Source organism: Cheilinus undulatus, linkage group 23 (genome assembly GCF_018320785.1).
Source record: "Cheilinus undulatus linkage group 23, ASM1832078v1, whole genome shotgun sequence".
NCBI lineage: Eukaryota > Metazoa > Chordata > Actinopteri > Labriformes > Labridae > Cheilinus > Cheilinus undulatus.
Genome location: NC_054887.1, coordinates 5,491,732 through 5,512,623, shown reverse-complemented (window position 1 = coordinate 5,512,623; position 20,892 = coordinate 5,491,732). Strand labels below are relative to the sequence as shown.

The window sequence follows — 20,892 nt, the reverse complement described above, 5'->3', positions numbered from 1 at the left end:
CAAGATCAGAGTGACTGGTGTAGAGTTAATCATCAAAGACCCCAGAAGGTAAGTCAAGTTTCAGGCTTGCTAAAAAAATGTACCTTAAGAGCTACACAGGCGTGGATAGCGGCATTAGAACGGCTCAATGGAGGGCTTTAAGAGAAATTAAACAAGTGGCTATTTACCTGGCACGCCAGGTAGATTTGTTTCACACATCCATCTGGAAAACCACTCATACAAGCATTTGGGAAAGGGAAGAGCCTTTGGAAAAAAAACTCAGAGCGTGATTGGATGAATGTTCTGTCTGTCACATCTTTACGGGCCAATCAGAGCAATAACACAGCACATGACATAGCCGCTATCAAGGATTTAATGCTGTTCCTTGTTCTTCTTTTAACAAAGAAATGTCATCGAGTTCTGATAAAACTGGCATTTCAGCAGCATCCACGCTTATGTCTTCTGTCATTATTGAACTGTCGTCTTGCTGCTGCTTGCCTACGTCACGACTCTGCTGTGCCAGAAAGTACTGCCCCTCGTCGCTGATTGGTGCTGTCACTTTCTAACCAGGCCCAAACGGTTCAGACAGGAGCTTTGCAAGATGGAATTTCCTGTGAGAAACACAGAAACGGGCGTATCCATCTGCTATGGACGGTAAAGTGGCGGTGATTTATGGTTCAAAAGTTATGTAACTTGAAAAACATGTCTCTTCTTGTGCATAAGCCTGATCTCAGAGGGTTAACATAATTTTGTGCATAGGAGTATTTGAAAGAAGTGGGCATAAATGTGTTAATGCCAACCTAACTGTGCCTCAGGGCAAACATATTGGGGAAAATTTGGGGCGGAAATGGGTCTAGACTTTACTCAGAGAAAAAAAAAAAAAAAGGTTAGGGCAATTGGGAGAGGTAAGTAAAAGAGAAAAGTAGGCGATGCTTTGTAAAAGAAACAATGACATTTATTTTTTTCTTAGCACTTTTCTTAATTAGTCTGTTGTGCCCATTGATCACATATAGTACAGTTAATATAAAAATGGCTTTTTAACTTTACATCCAAAGCAACAACGAAATGTTTCCTTAAAATATGTATGCTAAAAATACTGAGAAAGTATTTCCACTAAAAGTACTGGAGAAGAGAAGAGCTTGTGATTCTGCGAGGATGAGATGGCCGTGTTTTACTGTGGCTGATGTCTTCAGTTTCTTCTCTGTTCACCGCATGTAGTTCTTGTTGTAGGCACTTACCAGGGCATAACAGACCACTTCTTGAGAGGACAACACATCCATCACCTTCGTTTTAATCAACCTGTTAGATTAAAGTCCAAACTCTCCAATGAGAACTACACAGCTGAAACAGCCATTTGGCAAATGTCCTTTCTAGATACTCATTTTGTAGCTGAATTTCATTAAGCTTAATGTGACGTTGTAATCAAAAGTAGTCTGCTCCTTGCCTCAATTTAAAACCCATTTAGACACAGAGGATTTGTCATTACATCAACATAATAGAATATATAACAATATTTCCATGAAAACTCAAGAATCCATTTTTAAATAGAAAAAGGGGGGTATATTTCATCAAAAGGCTTACACCATAGTCACTGTTATTTGTCTACTCTACTAAATCTCCCTTCCCGTAATAGACAGGTGTTATTACTGTATCTCTAACTCGTCTATGGAGGTTTTACAAAGCACAGACGGTATTGCTTGGGACCACACAGACAGTTCCACAACTCTTAACACATTTAACAGTCAATTACAAGAGAGTTGACCATCCTCAGTACCAGCTTTACTTTCCTTTCTCTGCCTGCGTTTCTGTATGAATGATCTTTTTGCTGCAAATGCCCCTTCCTGTTGATGTGAGCTTGGTTTCATGGTTCCACCACGTCAGCTAGGGTTGAAACTGGGAGAGCATGTAGTCTATTTGGAACTGTTCCATCCCAGGCCAATAATACTTTAGGCGATGTAGCTGAGCAGGGGACTAGCAATGGGTATGCCTTTGAAACAGTCCTACACGTCGTCCGAAAACCCCTCCCCCCTGCCCATTGCCTCGTCCGTTCGGTGTGGTTGGTGTGTGGTGCTCTACAAAGCTGCACTTCTAAAAGGCATTGTCAGATACATTTATCACTGTTGCTTTCACTTCAACTCCACTTGGCAGGCCTTTACCCGAAACCCACAGCTTTGTAAAGAAAGGAGAGTGCATACCGGTGGCTTGTACCGGCGTCAGTGAAGCTTTGGAATCGCATTTCCTTATATCCCCATAAAGGTGGTGGTTCCTCAGAGACACATAAATAAGCAGGCATGCCACTGAAATCACCGCCAAGAGCACACCAAACACGGTGATCACTGCTGCGTCCCATTTTTCCGTGTCCTTGACTGCCAGCTCTAATCCCTTGGTGGTGACATTGACACAGTTGGTGTCATGGTTGTAGTGAATGCTGCGGACATCCACACATACTTTGTAGTGAGTCGCTGGGCTTAGATGGGTGAGGTTGTAGACCTGAACGTCGGAAGGAACCCTTGTTGTGAAGGCTGTGGTGGGATGATTAACATCTGTCACTGTGTACCATTTAATCTTGGATGCCAGGGTGCCTGGAGCTGTCTTCCAGGAAACCAAGATGGAGTTAATCTCCACTGATTTGATCATGACGCTCAAAGAACCATTCTCAGGTTGAGGAAAATATCCATTCACCTCTACTGAAACAGATTTAAGATCAGCTCCGACAAGATTATGGGCCACACAGGTGTAAAGACCAGCCTCATTTTCTGTTACGTCGTAGATGTCAAAAGTTCCCTCTGGGTGCATGTAGAACTTGTCGGATACGGTGTTAGGCAGGACTCTGGTACCAGAAGGTGTGATCCAGTAGATGTCCGGTTCAGGTTCAGCAAAGGCCCGACAATGGAGGGACACAGAGCTCCCGTTCTTCACTTTAATATGCCCAGGCATGCTTTCCGGAGAGATAAGTGGCAGACAAATCTCCATCATCTCCCTGAAGTGAACCTGTCTGACATGCTGGCCCTCGTACTCTGGCGGCTCCACGCAGTAGAGCGAATCCGGCTCCATAAAACGAATGTTGGTTTTGTTCATGTTCATCCAGCGGACTACACAGTCACAGCGGATGGGGTTGCTGTGCATGCTAACTTCTCTGAGATTTGGGAGGGACTCGACAGTAATCCTGTGGAGAGCGCTGAGCGCATTCCCATTAAGCATTAGGGTTTCCAGACGGGGAAGTTTGTAGAAAGCATTAGGATGGATGTAGGACAGTTTGGGATTGTTGGTGGCTTCTATTTTTGTTAGCTCCGGGAGGTTATTTAGGGCAAAGCTGTCGATGGAAACTAACTCTGGCATGCTGTTAATCCCCAGTTCTTTCAAATGGAGCATATCCACAAAGTCACCCCTCTGTATCCTGGAAATTGGATTTTTATTCAGATCCAGAAATTTTAGGTTTTTAGCACTCCTCAGGGCAGAGTGAGGCACCTCAGGGAAAATGTTATCATAGAAAGAGATGCTCTCTAAGTTATCAAGCCCGGCCAGTGCATCTTCAGGAAGCTGGGACAGGTTCATCCGAGTGAGAACAAGACTGCGGAGATTACTGAGAGGTTTAAAGTTCATATCATCAATAGAGAGAACAGGATTCTCACCAATCATGAGGATCTCAAGATTAGGCATGGGTTCAAACCACTCTCTTTTAATCACCTTCAGCTTGTTGGAATTGAGGTGGAGTCGCAAGAGATTGCTGAGACCCTGGAAAGCCGTCGGGGAAATTGAAGAAATTAAGTTGTGGTTCATGTAGAGCTCCTGGAGGTTAGGGACGTCAGAAAGACAGCATCCTGGCAATTCTCGTATCCAATTTTCCTCCATATGAAGGGAAAGCAGCTGGGGCAGACTCCCCAGATGGATGTCGCTGATGGATGATAAGTTGTTTTGCGATAGATCAATCTCTGTGATGTTGGCCAGGTAATCCAAGGGTTGGTTAATTTTAGCCACATTGTTTGTTTGCAGTAAAAGTACTTGTGTGCCCACTGGTAGGTTTTCCGGCAAGCTAAAGAGTCCCAAGTCATTACAGTCCACTGTCTGTGCCTCCATATACACCGAACTTGGAGAAAACCACGGTCTAATCTCACATACACAGAGCTTTGGGCAATCAGGCCTCTCCTCGGTGGCCAAAACAAAAGAGGCCACGGCCAAGCCAACAAAGAGACAATCCACGAATGACACGTCCTTCATATTGGACCGATTCCCTCCAGATAGAAATTGGTCCTTGTAGATTAAGTGGTCTGAGCTGTTAACTTCACAAATAATGAATCATTTGCTGCAGCTGCCGAGGCGACTGACTCACTGCCTCTGCCACCGCCACCACCAACTGCAGCAAGCCTCCCCGGGGATTTTTTTGTCTTGCTGTGTAGACGCCCTTGGAAGTAATGACCAATCACTCAATGCTGCCTGCTGGTGTCAGGGTTCGGGGCTGAGGCTGCAGTCAGGCAGACTCGAGAAAATAAGAGGGGGGAAAAGAAAAAAAAGGATGGACTGATGTTAAACCTCTACTTGAGGACAACGCTGAGCGGGAAAGGTATCCATGAACATGAAGCCGTTTCTCTAAAGACGGATGTCCTCATTGATTGTCGTGCCTATCTTCCATAGTCCTGAGGCCACGCCATTGCTACCTGTGGATGACAGAGAAGAGAAAAAGAGGCACGAGTTAAATGAAAATCGAGACGGTCAGGAAATATAATAAGAGAGGGATTTGGTCATATTGACATTTGTTATGTGCACTGTGATGCATGTTGGCATTTAAACTCGCTCCCAGCACGACAGAAAAGCATGGATTTACATCTGCTTGACCTTCTACACTAAATTCAAGAGACTTAAGGATGTGCCCCCACAATGTGGACTTCAATCTCATTCTAAGTAGTGTAGTGAGTCTATTAATGGCAGACATTCTCTGGCCAAAGCCTATAGAGCACCTTTGTTAAAGAAAGGAAAATATTAGCCACTGGCAGCCAATAACTCAATCCACTAAGAGTCAGCCAGGCTACACTGTTGAACCTGAAGGGTACCTAACCCCCCTGGCAACCTCTTTTGCTGAAAACATATGTATATGGGCATCAAGTAATGTATATCAATTTGAGTCCAAATCTTGACATTTCTGTACAAAGTTTTATATATATTGTGTTAGAAATATGCATAGTGACTGCCCTCTAAAGGCTGAAACCCAGCTACTGCAGCTACATTTCTCTATTGGCTGACCTGAACGTATATATAGGGCTAGATTTTTTCAGCCACATTTTTTCAGAAGTTATTTTCCCCTTTCAAATTATCGGCACTAGAACTGTAATTTTTTTAATTCAGTTGTAGTGGCTAACTGATGAAATTCACATATAGAGAGACTAGGCCCGTGCTCAGAAAATCAATACGGCAATATATCATCACATGCACCCTGCCGATAGACATATCAATACTTATACCACATAATTGATACTAGTTGGAACATACATTCCCCAGGGTGCAGTTAACCAAAGCCTGCAGATGGCATCAGTCAACCAAAACAGGTTAGAAGTGATACTCATAACATGGATTATAGTGTTTAGCTACTGCTAGTAAAACTTAAAGCAAAGATACTGGATGATTTCTGGTTTCTTCAAAGACCTCAAAGTCATAATTTGGACATGAGTCATGCATGCTGTAAGAAGGTAAAACACTGCAGCAACACCACACTTCTTTAACACTTGACACCAGGCTTATTAGTGGCAACAACTAGGTTCAGCACCAAACAACACTGTTAACTTAAAGTTTCCCTCTACTTCTAAACAGGATCAGAAGATCAAAAGCAGTACTTTATGCTTTATTTGTAAAGACACGAGCCAAACAGCTGTGCTGATAACAACAGCTTAAATCAGCCGCCTCAGGCAGTGTTAGTAACACTGTTTAAGCCTCACTTATCAGTTCATAACAGAAACAGTGGTGCCGTTTCATACAGACGTGAAGCAAAACTCATTCTTACAAATTCAAGTGGGCTTGTAGAAAAGTGAAACCAGAATATTATATGACAAGTATGAAAAACAACAGCAAGAGAGACAACAGAGTGGGACATTTTCAGTTTAAAAAGTAAAATATCACTGTATTCACATATATTTATTGCTAAGTAATTAAAGAGTGTTTAAATGTATTTGGATCTCTGAGGATCTGAATTAAGGTGTTTTAAAATGTCAACATCACAAATCTATACCTTTCTGTTATCAATGAAGAACAGCTGCTGTGGTGAATATGTGTAGAGCGTTTATCATGTCATATTATGGATCCTAATTCAACGTGTATCATACCCTGACCTCTGTGTCATGAAATCTATTAAATGTTGGCCAAATGTTGGTGATACATATAGTATCGTAGACTCTGTATCCTGACACCTATGGTATCAAGACCTCCGTCGTGATACCTATCATATCGTGACCTCTTTATTGTGAAATGTATAGTATTGTGGCCTCAGTATTGTGATAGGTATTGTATCATTGCCACGTATCATGACACCTATAGTATTGTGGCGTCATACTCATGATACCTATCATATCGTGGCCTCTTTATTGTGATACATATCATATTGAGACCTCTGTTTCATGACACCTATTGAATTGTGGCCTCATTATCATGATACCTATCATACTGTGGCCTATCTTTTTTGATAGGTATCGTGTTACGGCCTCTGTATCGTGATTTGTATCATATCAAGACCTCTGTATCATGACACCTATCATATTGTGGCCTCTGTATCATATGTATTGTATCATGACTTCTTGATTGTGATCTATATCATATCACAACCTCTTTATCTTGTGTATTGTATCGTGGCCTCTGTATCTTGATACGTATCATCTAATGCAGCTTCATAACGTGATTTTATTCAACCAAATAATCTACTTGAACAATATTTGTTGACATTAATAGCCTATCAAACCAAGATTCTCATTTATCTGCTAGAAACGTCCAAAACCCTACTGTCTTTGACTTTCTGATCCAAACTGCTGACATCATCAGCCAGCCTAATTTATGATGCAACGGTGAACCATGTCAACCGTGGCATTCTAAAAGGGTCCTGATGCATTGGAAATCTTTAGTCTGATCTAGGCTTTTAGCCTCGATATCCCCCATTCGTATCCCCTTAGGGCTTTGCCTGATGATGCACCTCATTTGAAACACTGGGGTTAAGCTACTCCTGAACAGTTAACAACACTGCAGTTTGTAACTTCTGCATTCGTGAGGCAGCAACCAACAAAAATGCAAACACACGTCTGTGTAGATAAAGTATGTTTTTAACAATAAACTTAGAGTCATGCTTGTGTTTCTGTGGCATCGAGAGGTAAGAATAAAAAACACAAAAATGGTTATATAAACTCTGAATATGTATTCTTAAAGCCTGAATTACATCTGAAAACATACAAAACAACTATGCAAAAAGACAAGTGGCACAGAAATGTCTCCTCCATTGGCTAACATACAGCTCTGTTCATAAAGAACCCTCATTTCCTCTAAGCGTGTAATAACAGTTATGGATAATTTTCACCCTGCTCATCACTTACAGATTTGCAGCAGTAATTTTCACATCTATAATAACAGAAATAAATATGATTTCAGCATTGCATGCACTAAAGGGACTTCTGACTGGTACATAAATGCTCCACTCGACATTTAAACTCTGCAAAATAACAGTGGAGTGTCAAAACATTCCCTCAGCACATAATCACTACGTTATAAACTGGGACTGTTTCTGAGCATAACACTTGCATTAATTTTGAATGCTTCTCATGATTTATTTAGAAACATAAATCTGTACATTTGAAGCTTTGTGCAAGGCTGAAAATATTCAAGACAACAGTCACAAGAACAAATTGACCAGGAGAAGCTCCACAGTAGGAGAGTGTGATAGGATGATCTTAGATCATGGAGAAACAGAATATATCGACTATCTGCCAAAGCACAGAGATCACATTACCAGGCTCTGTTGTGTACATTACACTTGTAGTAGTTCTTACTCTACTTTCTGTCAGAGTCATGGCTGAAGATAAGAGAACTGAAGATTTAGTCCTTAAAATGTGCTGTATCTCAGCTTTATGGGAATTATTTGTAGTCTTCTATACAAGCACAATTTGCACAAAGTTTGCAAAAACCAAGCCATGAGGTCAGAGGAACTGCCTGCAGAGCTCAGAGACAGTTGTTCCCACACCACAGTGGCCTCCATAATTCTCGTTTGGAAGAGGTTTGGCACAACAAGGACTCTTTCAAAAGCTGGCTGCCCAGTCAAACTAAACAAACGGGGAAGAAGGGCCTGAGTAAGAGAGGTGACCAAGAATGTATGTTCACTCTGAATGAGCTCCAGAGATCCTGTGTGGAGGTGGGGCAAACCTCCAGGGTCAACCATCACTGAGCTATGTTTTGTGGCTTTCATGGGGAGTTTTTTGCAAACTTCAAGTGGGTTTTGCACCTTGTGGCTTGGTGTCTGCTCTGATATTCATTGTCAGCTGTGAGGCCTTCTATAAAGATGCATATGCCTTTCCAAATCATGTCCAATCAATTCAACTGACCACAGGAGGAATCAGGGGCTATAGCAGTTGAACAGCATGCACTAGATTTGAAAATCTATTTTAGTGACTATTACTACCACATTGTCAACTTTAAAGGCTTTGGTGTAAGTATACCTTATGACAGGGGTTCCCAAACTTTCAGCTTGTGTCACCCTAATTGACAGAGACCAGGGACCCCCACCAGTCCTGCAGGTGGTTTAAGTGTACGATTGTGCACAAAACATCATCAACAAACTGCCATCTGAGGGAGTTTTTGGACATGTTTCTTATATATAAGCACAGATCTAACTTTAAATTATAGTTTTATTTTAAACTGATGTCATTTTCAGGATTTTATTTTTTACAAAAAATGATCATATGTACCACTTTAAATACTCTGAAATTTCTCTTTGTTATTTTAGAAAGCCTTTACTCTATTTTTATTCATTTAACAACAAGAGATTTAACTTGGACTTGGAATAGGTATCTTATCGCTTAAAAAACAAAACAAAAAAAAAAACAAAACAAAAAAAACATGGTGGAGTCTGGCAGCTCTGCTCCACTGAAGCCACAAAGAAACTCATAAGATGATAAGGATGCATTTTGGATTGGAGAACTATAAAGACAAAGATGAGGTGGACGAAAGTTAGTCCGTATGCATCATGAACCATATGGAGGTAAAATATTGTATAAATACTACTAGTTAGGGCTCATCTTATAATGCAAACATTGATGCATGGTTGCATGGTTGGAACATTCTTTGTACTATTTTCACCTTCAGTTCTCTGAGAATTTCTTTAACGTTGAAGCAAAACAGGTTTTGTAACCAAAGCATCCCTACATGAATCGATACAGAATCAGAGCGAGACCTTGGGAATCAGAATTGAATGGCGATCACTGGCACTACCCAGCCGTATTTCTGAATGCGCTGTATTTCTGCGCATGCTGCTGAGAGAAATCCGAGTCTGCAGCTCTCTGTTCTGGTTCAGTGTGCAGCAGGCAGGTGTCTGTGTGATCATCACATCATCGCTGTGTGTCTGTTAATGAACGCTTCCTCAGCCCCTTCATGAATAAAAGTCAGGATTACATTAAAAATAAAATAAGGTCACTACTTCACTGCGTGAACAGAAATGAGTCATATCATGGGTTATGTTTAAATTAGCTCGTTTTGTCATTCTGGCCAACAACGCTTAAGTTAATCTGTCATATGAATTTACACCTGAACAGAGGCTACCTATGTAAAGCTGCAGCTGCAGGAATTCTGCATGTTGTAAAATAAACATCACTGTGTAAAAATGTGCCAGATAGACATAAATAGACCTGAAAACACAAAAGAGGGCATATATGTAGATAATAGTTTCAAAGGGGAGCAGAAAGAGCAGAAATTGTTTCCATAAAATAAATCAGAATGCAGGGAAAAAAAACATTTGGTGCTTAACCTTCATGCATCCCTTTAATTTTACACCTGTTTGTGTTCCTTTGGACCAAAATGTCTCATTTCATACATTAGGCTATAAATGATCAAACATTAATATTTTTTGAAACTTTTTTTTGTTAATCGTTCAAATGAACCCTTCCCCTAAAAATAAAAATTAAAAATTTGTTAGTTTGAAAAATTTTACCCCTTATCAGGCAGGTTCTGTCATGGGAATTCCAGGAATATAAGATGGGAAAAAAGAAATTCTCAGTTATTTTCAATACACTGCATGCAAAGTCTTTTTTTCTGTTATCAGAGCCTGGTATATGCCAAGGATTTTCAGCTACATGGATGTTTAAGCATTGTTATTTTCTATGCAATTCAAAATATAACAAAACCCTGATGTTTGTGTCCCTTTGGATCAAAATGGCTTATTTTATACATAAGGGTATAAAAAATATTACAAATTAATGTTTTTTTTTTTAACCTCTTCTTTCAATGTTTTAACCGACCCCCTCTCCTAATAATAAAACTCAAAAATTCATATGTTAGAAAAATTTAAACCCCTTATTGGCCAAATTCTGTCATGGAAATACCTGATGTTTAAAATGAGCAAAAAATGAAAATTTCCATTATTTCCAATATATTGCATGCAAAGTTTTGTTTTGTTTTTTTTTTTTTTTTCCCTGAATATTAGAGCCTGATTTATGACAAGGATTTTCAGCTATAAATTTTATTTTACTTTTTTTGAGTTACCTTGTCAAGTTATATTTCTTCTTATCATTAAAATTCAAAATTCAAACAATTGACAATGAAATCCTTTTTTGCCACATAGAATACAATAGGGAAAATGGCACCATCTGGTGGAAAATTTGCAACTGTGACAAAAATACTAAAGAAAAATCCCCAGCATTTATGTTTTTATGTTATAATGGCTCCAGCATAAAATATATATATATATATATATAAAATGCAAGTAGATGGGCCCAAAATGGACCCCTGGGGCACGAACGTGGGGATTTTTGTACACAATGCATTGTAGGTGTAGGGTATGAGTAAAGACAAAGTTTGTCAAAATGCCATCAAAATACAAATAATTGCCAAAGCCCAAGTCTGAGGATTGAAAACTCATAAAATGGTGTCAAGATGAAAATGAAATTGCCCCAAAGGGTAAAATGAAGGTAAAAATACTCAGAGAGCTCTACAGACCTTCCTCTACCTGATGGTGCAACTATGAAAAGCAAATATTTAAATATTGCATGCACTGACTGACAGATTTCTGCAGAACACGTGGAAAAATTAAACATACTTGACTTGTAAACACATTCTTTGTGCATGTGACACATTTTATGTGAACTAGGTTTGTAATCTAGATGGTGATGTGGCCATAAAGAAATTCTGATATATTTTTTCCATACTACCCACCCTTTCTCCGCTGTAGAAGCACACCGTGTAATTTGTCGTACGTAACCGCCTCTTACTGAACAGATGGGTTTGATGATGCTTGTGATATTTTGGGCCTATAAGAACATGCGGCACATCATGGGGAAAAGCCATGAGAGACGGGAGATGAAATGGAAAGAATCAAGAGTATAAGTGTGACGGCAGCTGGGAAGTGAGAACAAGAAAAGAGAGGAATGGTTTCATTTCATCAACCTCGCTGTCTCCACCTCAGTGGCCACAGGGGAGACGAGGAGAGGGGGGTGGGGGTGGGAGAATGGAAATAAATAAATAAATAAAAAACTTCTGAAGGCAGCAGAAAACGGTGCGGTTTGCCCCGCTGGCGAAACCGAGCCGAGGGTTCATTCCTCAACCTCTGCTTCAGCGCTGGCTGGAGTCTGGTTCGGAGGGGTGAGGGATGAAGAAAAGAAAAAAGAGGAGAGGTGAGGGAGTGGTATTATTTTTCAAAAGCACCTGGCACTTTAATAAGCTGCAACACCGCGAGCATTCTGATAAACAGGCTTTAGCTTCTCTCCCTCAGCTCTGGCTCTTCATTGTGTGATATGCAGTTGATCCATGCTCGGAAAAAAAAACAGGCCGGAGTCTTTAATTCCACCTACAGCGTCCCGGCCTCACCTCTGGCTCCTTTCCTTAGTAATCACCAGCCCTGTAATGAAGCTCGGCTATTGCCCCGCTCTTCTTTGTGGTATTTTAGTTTTACACGATTATTAACAGTGACAGCAGGCACAATTTAAGGCTTTTATGATCAATATTTCCTTTAAAGCTGCAGCATAAGAACTCTAAGTGTTGTGTGATAAAAAAAAAAATTAATAAATGGAATCATGTAATCTGGACAGGCATTACTGATGCTAAAAGAGACAGATTGAGAGATATAATTCATTATGGTCTTTATTTTAGTGTTAGTGTGTGGTCCTTATTGGCAAAACTCAACGATGGGATTAAGATGGCTTTACTGGACAATCTGCAAGATGCTGAGGCCAGCAGACATATTTCGCTCTTAATTAATGAGGATAAAATAGTGTAAACGTTAATCCAACATTTTTTTCATGTGTAGCTGTGGTCACTCGTATATGATTATTTTTAAAGCATCCCTGATTCACTGAGACGGTGAAACTAGTTGGAAATGTTGGGAATTAAAACGTAACTTTTGGCAAATTTCGAAACAATCAAAACAATGACGAGCACGGGTGGAGACTAACTAATGATATTTGCTCAAATTACTGTAAATGAGTAGTTCTTTTGGGCACTTGTACTGCTTTAAATCAGTACTTTTACTTCTACTTCAGTTAGTTTTAACCAGAGTAACTGTACTTTGCAGCTCACACATTTTCTGGTGAATTTTTGTACACCTTTGCACCGTGAGTGAAGTTATCCACTGTGTTAGAGTTCCTGTCTGTGATTTTAGCAGTTCCTGAAGGAGCATAGAGTGTATTCATCATCAGTGTGTACTGTAGGGCTGAATGATTTGGGAAAATAACCTACTAGATATTTTTTCTCCAAACATTGCCATTTAATACAAGATTATTTTTAAGTTCCTCATCTTTTGTAATTATCAACAAATGGGAAATAAATCATTCTTTATTATAATAAACAAAATTACAGATTAACCTCCTAAGACCCCACATACAAATATAAGGACGTTACATTTGAGCTTTCCTACAACATAATAATAATTTCTACTATTGGAATTTTTGAGATTATTATCTGAAATGTCCACTGAAGTTTAAGTTATTACCTTGAATTACTGGGACAATTTCATGTGAAATTTTTATGGATATTTTTTGGATATATTTCTATATTTTTGAGTGCTTCTTTGAAGTTTTTTGCAGTTACATCTCTTAGTATTTGCAAAAAAAAAAAGGGATTTTTTGGGGGGATGTTTAAGGGAGTTTTTCAGGCAATTTTGTGCTAATTTGGAAAATTTATTAGTAATTTTGGGGAATTTTATTTGTTCCTTCTGGGGAGCAGGGGCTTGGGAAATTTGGCATTTGGGACATCAGGAGTCCTTTGAAATTTTTAGACTTCTATTGAAATTTTTGGGACTTTGTTCCAATATTTGGGGGACACTTTCGTGGAATCTTAGGGAATATATGAGGTCAATTTGAGGAGTTTGCTTTGATATTTTGGGCAATTTTTCACACTTCTTCCAGTATTTACATGGGATTTTTTTGGAGAAGTTTGTATTCAAATTCAGGCTTTATGATAAAGACATTTTGGGGTACTTATAATGGGAAGATTTAAAGCATGTTTGAGAATTGTACAGATAAGTTTTAGGTAGTTTCTTTGAAATCTGGGGAATTTTTGTTGATATTGGGCATCATTTTTGGTCAGAATTAACTCCTGCTCAAATAAATGCTTAGCTTTAAACTCATTACTTTTAACTTTGCTTGAGTGAATCTATCAGAAGTGGCAGCATGTCAGCACTGGGGTTACTGTTACTGTCTTAGAGCAAGAAAGTTCCTGATTCACCTCCCGGTCAGGGCTTTTCTCTGCAGTTAGCATAGGTTCTGGATTTCTGGGTACTCTGGCTTCCTCCCACCGCCAAAGACATGCCTGTTAGGTTAATTGGAAACTGGTAAGTGTGAGCGTGCCTGGTTGTATGTCAGCCCTGTGATAGACTGGCGACCAGTCTAAGGTGTACCCAGCCTCTCACCCAATGACAGCTGGGATAGGCTCTAGGCTTCCCCTGCAACCCCCAAATGGAAAAGCAGTGTAGAAAATGGATGGAAGCATGGAAACTAATCAGATCATGGCAGTTAAAGGTCAATTGTACATCACATGTGCCAATCTCAACCTTTTTTACCCCTGGTTAACACTGCCAGTGATTTTTCAGGCCCTTGGGACATCCACAGCATGACCAGAAGGATGGTACCCTTGGTCATGCGTGGTCTTCACATCTGTTCTTGCCCTGAAGGTGTGGACTTTGTGATTGTATCAACAGATTATTTCCCCCTGCCCCTGGTAATGTGCGAGGACATCCAGAGCACAACCGGGGTTGTGTCAATCCTTCGTCCTGCCCCAGGTGGTTTACCCGCCACATCTATGCCTTTCTGCAGCCTTAATTTTTGGTCCAAACATGCCTAAAAGTTCTGCACCCACTCTGTGCATAAATATCCTACCAAAATAAGAGCCTTTCTTTTTATATTGGGTATTTATCGTAGAAATAACAGTGTTTGTAATCTGGCAGCCAAAATGACCTCTCATAGTCTTTCTAGTAGGTTTGTCCTTCTGGCCCCTCCAGCGTTAAAGTATCCAGAGTCTTTGGTGAGAAAAGGCTGACAGGACTTGGAGGACCATCTTGTGTGCCCCTGTGTCCCATGTGGCGAATGTTTGAGTCTTGAGGCGTTCAATCTGAGGAGATTAGTGTAGACTCAGTCACTTAGTTACATAATAAAACAAAATGTGACACAGACATTACATTTAAAATATAACCCTGACACTTGAGGGCTGTGGAGTACAAGTACAGAAATATTTAGACAGCCCTTGCTTCAAATAAGCTGAATGTAAATGACAAGAGAAGACCCCAGAGCACAGTCGGCCTATCTTTCATCGAGATGTGCTAATGCATCAGCAAAATGGAAAGGCTTTTAACAACACAGCTTCCATTAAGATGGCTTGTTTAGACAGGAAAAGTGTGCCTGTTTAAGTTGCAGATGCTGCATTTCTATACTCTTCTTTCTCATTTTCATACTGCATCATCTTAAGTAGACTTCCCTCATCGTCCACAGGTAGTTGAACATGTAAATTGCTGTTGTACGACTGCATTATCTAAAGCCCAGTGAAGTGACAGTCTATATACTCATGGCCTTGCACCGTGACTCCTTCAGCTTGTACCAACCTATTAGTAAGAGGTCCAGTCACCCCCACAAACCCACTGCTACAACATAGAACTAATTTCCCACAATTCACTGCTCAGTTGCTTGTAATTGAGGTGGAACGAGAGGAGAGAGGAGAGATCTGGAGGACAGAGGGGGAGCTTGTCGTAGCCTCAGTGGTGGTGTATTAACCTCTAGTGATCCTAAGAATGCTGTCATTGCAGGAAATATCATCCTTGGCGAGACTAGAGCAGAAAAAATAGACCAAACCCACTTTAAGATTGGAAAAAACAAGGACTTTAATTTGGCAGCAATCGGCAATAACTTGTGCAATCATTGGAGAAAGAGGAATGTGGCTAATAGCGCCAGTGCTAATAGAATTCAAAGATGGATGCTTGTGCTTTGGAAATCTTGGGCCAGAAGATACATAATGAGCAGCTGGTTATATAAAGAGATGGAACTGGATCTTCTATAACCCAACGTCTAACTGCAGTGATGCATTAAGTGCGAGCTTTGACATTTGCTCGAGGAGCCGATGGAAGCCTTTTATAGGTCAGGCTGAGGTGTTCACTCATGGAGCTAACATGAGTTCCCAGGTGTCACAGGAACGAGGGTGGACAATCATTCAAGCCGCGCTCTCCAAAGCACCTCCATTACTGTAGCGGGCTGACAGTCTCGCCCATGGGCTTTTCACTTTCGCTGGTGTTAATCCTGACTGCTAACAGCACAGCAAACAAGCCCCCGATAGCCAGCCTGTTTCAGGGTGGCCCTAACTGTACCAACACACATCTCCTTTTATTGAACACTACTCCAAAAATCAGATCTGTAATAATTTAATATTCAGTCCAACACTTAGATGATATTTAAAGCTGCAAAAACAGAGCACTATGGGTCTTTAAACTCTACTTAATGCTTCCCTCTGATCTTAAGCTCATCAGTAAATCTCTTTATTTGCCGTGCAGTGCTGTGCAGGTAGCACTGAGTGTGTTTTTACAGCTGTTACACTGAAAACAGACACTTCCTGCAGGCTAGAACATCTTGTAAGCTGAAAGACAATATAAACCCCAATGGAGCCGAGGAGAGATATTGTTATCATAAAAGCCCAAGAGATACTGGATTTTTTAGGCCAGATCTCATAGTGGTATTTGGTATTTTCCAAACTCAGACATTTTTAATCAGCATTTCATTTCATATGCAAGATTTTCCATTCTAGGAGAGATGTTTTACTGGTGAGAATTACTAATTGGTGGTCTCTGGCTGCCCCCTATCCAGTGTAATAAGACACTTTGTGCTTAAGCAGGATATTTACAAACCTGATGTGTTATTGTGCATAGTAACAGGTACAGGCCTGTCTGCAGATGGGCCCCAGAAAAAAAACAGCAAATGGACCCTCACCAGTTGTGATTTATTATTGGGTTTTGATGTTTAACTTCCTTATGCTTGCAAATTTTAGACGTTTATCATCACTGTTCCCCCCAGTTTTTCTTTCTTTGCCATTTCTAACACATTTGAGACACTTTTTAAAAATGTTCACCATTTATCACACCCATGTTGCTTTCTTATTTTTGCATCTATTTCATTTTGTCACTTATAACCCATTTTTGCCACTTTTTGCCTATTTTGCTATTTTTAACCCCCTTTGGTTTTTTCCCTGCCCATTTTGCCCACATTGGCTTTTTTTTATTTTTTTATTTTTTGGTGCTGTTATCCCATTTCTCCCTTTTTTAACCCCTAACTTGACACTTTTTGACCACTTTTCACCAATTTTTTTTTCCCACCATTTTTTTCCCCTTTTTGCCTTTTTAGCCCATCTGTGTTTCTCTTGTCCCATTTTTGCCACTCTGTAACCACTTTTCACCACTTTTTGGCCTTTTTTTTTTTTTGCAGAATTTTAGCTTTTTTTCCTTATGTTTTTTTTGTTTGTTAATTATTACATCAATTTTCCAATAAAGCTAGTTAACTTCCTTCTGCTTTATTCTCTACCACCTTGTTGTTTGTCCACATAATGGCTTAAATGAAATCTAACATTACTTTCCAAATGGTTGAGTTTAATGTGTCCATCCGCACTGTTAAAATTACACAAACATAAAAAGGTAATTCTGTTTTGTGAAAAGGATTTTACATTTTCAAAAGGCTATATTATACTACAGCATAAATAAATAAAAGTCATTTTTGTTGCTTTAACAAGAGCAATTACTATTCTTACTATTCCCCTTATGAACGGCCTTGAACAGATGTAATTTGGTGGAAGTAATGGAGATAAAGAGCAAAATTTACACATGGTCAACTTAATTTACCCATACCATGTTTGATCTTAACTACAAAATGTAAAATAAAACATAAACTGGGCACGTTAGTAGTACTTATTTAAAACAATAATAACCTTAAAACATGGGTATTTAAATGTGGTTTAATGATGTGCTTTTATGAAACAGTTTTTTTTTAATAAAAACAAAACAACATTTTTTTAAATTAATGTGGGGAGCTCATTATTATTTTAATGTGATGCTCTTCACTTTGATTAAAACTGCTGCCTGAATGAACGACATCTTCTGATTTTTGCGTTTGAATCTGATGCTGATGCTGAACGTACAAATGAAACGTTTTTGTTTTATTTTGAGCAACACTGCATCCTGAGGGTGTAATGTTTTGGTACAGGTTCAGTTCTTTACAAAAAACGTCCAGTTTTTATAGGCCTAATTCCAGGTTTCTCTCATTTATAATTATTAAGCTGACAGTTTGATCCTTTTGGTGTGAGAACTATCTGTGATGGCTGGTACAGCCCCCTGTGGTAATAAACACCAAAAAAAGGGAATAACAGATTTAAAAGGATGCAAAATAAAAAAGGAACACTGAAATGAACCGTCTAATACAGCGTTACTCAACCCTGCTCAACCAAAGAGCCAAATTGTTGAAATATACCTTTGCAAGAGCCACAATCTAACTTTGAAAAGCAGGCAATAAAAATGACTTAAAGCTGGCAAAATAGGTGAAAAATCTGCAAAAAAGTGGCCGAAATGGGTGAACAGGAGTAAAATAAGCAGCAAATTGCAAAAATGATGAAAATTGGAGAAAAAATATGGAGAAAAAGTGGCAGAAATGGGTGAGACGTGACAAAAAATGACTTAGAAGTGGCAATAATGGTAAAAAAGTGGGGAAAAAATGAGTTAAAAGAGACTACAAATAGGCAAAAGCAGCAATGAAATGCCAGGAAGCACCTTAAATGGGCAAAAAGTGGCAAACAAGGTAGAAAATGAAACTTGTGAAAAGCAAGATAAAAGAGGCAAAAGGGGGGTGGGTGCAAAAAAGTGCAAATAAGGGCAATGGAAATATACAGATGAAAATAAAAGTTGACAGTTAGGTTCGACAGTTAAAGCCTACTGTATAAGTGTGGGAAACAAATTGCAATAGATAATTCTGAGGTCAAAGTTTCCCTTTTTTATGGTTTTCCGGGGAATCATATTTCAAATTAAGACATGAAAGAGCCACAATCCTCACAAAAAGCCACATGTGGCCCTAGAGCCATGCACTGAGTATCACTGGTCTAATACCTCCTGAGAATGATCAAATTTATAAAACGTTAAAACCTATCGAGGTATCTGATCATGTTTTATGTATTAGTTAGTAAAAAGTGTGTTAAACACTGTGTATTAATCATGATCTGTGTTCGTCAGGACAGAACACTGTAAGAGTCTAAGCAGAGCGCTAAAATACACACATGTATTTGTTCTCTACTTCTGCACATTCGCACATAAATGTGTTAGTCGCTAAAGTCCTCAGATTTAAATTGGACATCACTGACACATGTCTCTTATCATTCCTGTGTGCTTTTGGTGTTTGCACCCTGCAGTCTCATGCCCTTATATGGGCAAAAAAGGAGCAAATGTTATCTATGCTGACTAGAAAAACTATGTGTACAATGATACGGCATTTATCAATTTAAGAGCAATTCACCGGTTTAATAAATCTGATGTAGATTAATCTGAAAAACTTGCTAATGAGCAAACTTCAGTAAAATCTGATCAGTAAATCATTCTATCAGAGCAATACTAGAACGATCAGACATTAGCAGTTCTTTCCTTCATGTTAGAATGACAGAACATGCTGCATAAATCAGTATGACGTACACATCTTTATTTACTTTGATCACAGCAGTACAATGACTGATCTGTTTTACTCTGTAAGCCATCATCATCAACACGAGGGCTGGAAAGCAATTTTTCTGACTCATGTTGCAGATTCAGCTTGAATTGTTGTAATGAAGGGGATGAGCTTTTCAAAAAACAAAAAACTTACAAAAATAAGAAAAGTTCTATTTTTGCAAACTATCCTATAAACACTTGATGCTTTAATGTTTGCACAATGTGTATGGCAATCCATCTCTGCTGCAAACACACATCTCTGGTTAAAGAAATAATGCAACTTCTGCATTTTAACAATCGCAGTGCGATTATTTCCCCAGCCTAAAATGAGACCTGATGTGTAACAGCAGAGCTAGAGAGTGAAATCAGGCTGCGAATGCCTGGTTGTGTGTCTGAAGCTCCCACTGTGTCTCTAAGTGTTTTCTTTAGCGCCTTTGCATCGCCCTGACACAATGTAAACCACACACTAGGGCAGCAGTGATGCACAGCTGCAGATGCAATATGTGGGTACAGTAGGGATGGGTGATATGGCCTACAAGAAAGGGACATTTCTCTTTTGGGGTTGAAGTGTGCACTGTAAACTTTTCTATGAGCTTCGTAGTTTCAGATGAGTGTTTGCTTTTAGGAGTAGCATGAGGAATTGTTTCATTATATGCAATACTGTGCAGAACTTTTAGGCAAGTTTTAGGCATGAGCCAAAAATTGGGGCTTAAGCCCCACCTTAGGCCGCCACCAATCAGGTTGAAGGAAGGATTGACACAACCTCGGTTGTGCTCTGGATGTCCTTGCATAAGACCAGGGGCATGGGGAAATGATATGTAGAAAAAAATAACTAAGTCCACACCTTTACGTGTGGTGGGTGTGACAAGATAGCATGACCAAGGGTGCTGGTTCCCAAACTGGGGTCTGGGCACCCATAGGGGGGCACACCTAAGATCTCAGGAAGGGCGTAGGATCCTGTCCACATTGATACGGTCAAAATTAGATGTGCATTATTTAAAAGATTATGGCTAAAAACGTAATATTTGATAGCTTATTAGGGCCATCCTATGAAAAAATAAATAAAGATGAGAGAGGTAACTTTTTGAAATTCTGAAGTACTGTTTTTAATCCATACTCAAGAAAACAACCATAGTGTTTCAGATTTAAAAGTTGTTCATTTACAAGGGGAGAAAAAAAATAGAGTTTAATTAGTCTTAAATTTTGACCTTAAAAACTCAAAATTTTGTGGCGTGCAGATCGTAAAGTGGTTTAAAGCGCACCCCATGTACGTGGGCGGCCCAGGTTGAATCTGGCCTGTGGCCCTTTGTCGGATGTCTCTCCCCACTCTCTACCCTGTTTCCAAGTCTATCCACTGTCCTCCTTACCTGACAGTGGAGGTGTGATTGGCCAGATGGAGGCCAATCACACCTCCATCTGGGAATCTTTCACTCTAAGCGTTTGGGAAAGGGCAGATGCTTTGAAAAAACTTGGAGTGTGATTGGCTGAATGCTCTGTCTGTCACATCTTTACGGGCCAATCAGAGCAACAAAACA

At 39.7% G+C, this 20,892-nt stretch overlaps 1 protein-coding gene across 1 annotated transcript in view; it reads right to left on the bottom strand.

Moving 5' to 3' along the window:
- Positions 1–957: 957 nt before the first annotated feature.
- LOC121505263 (leucine-rich repeat neuronal protein 3) overlaps positions 958–20,892 on the bottom strand; it is a 37,342-nt gene continuing 17,407 nt past the window's right edge. Inside the window, exon 2 of the mRNA XM_041780403.1 lies at positions 958–4,634. Coding sequence (XP_041636337.1) covers positions 2,068–4,197 — 2,130 coding nt within the window. The 5' untranslated portion in view covers positions 4,198–4,634 and the 3' untranslated portion in view covers positions 958–2,067. The remainder of the gene's footprint in view (positions 4,635–20,892) is intronic.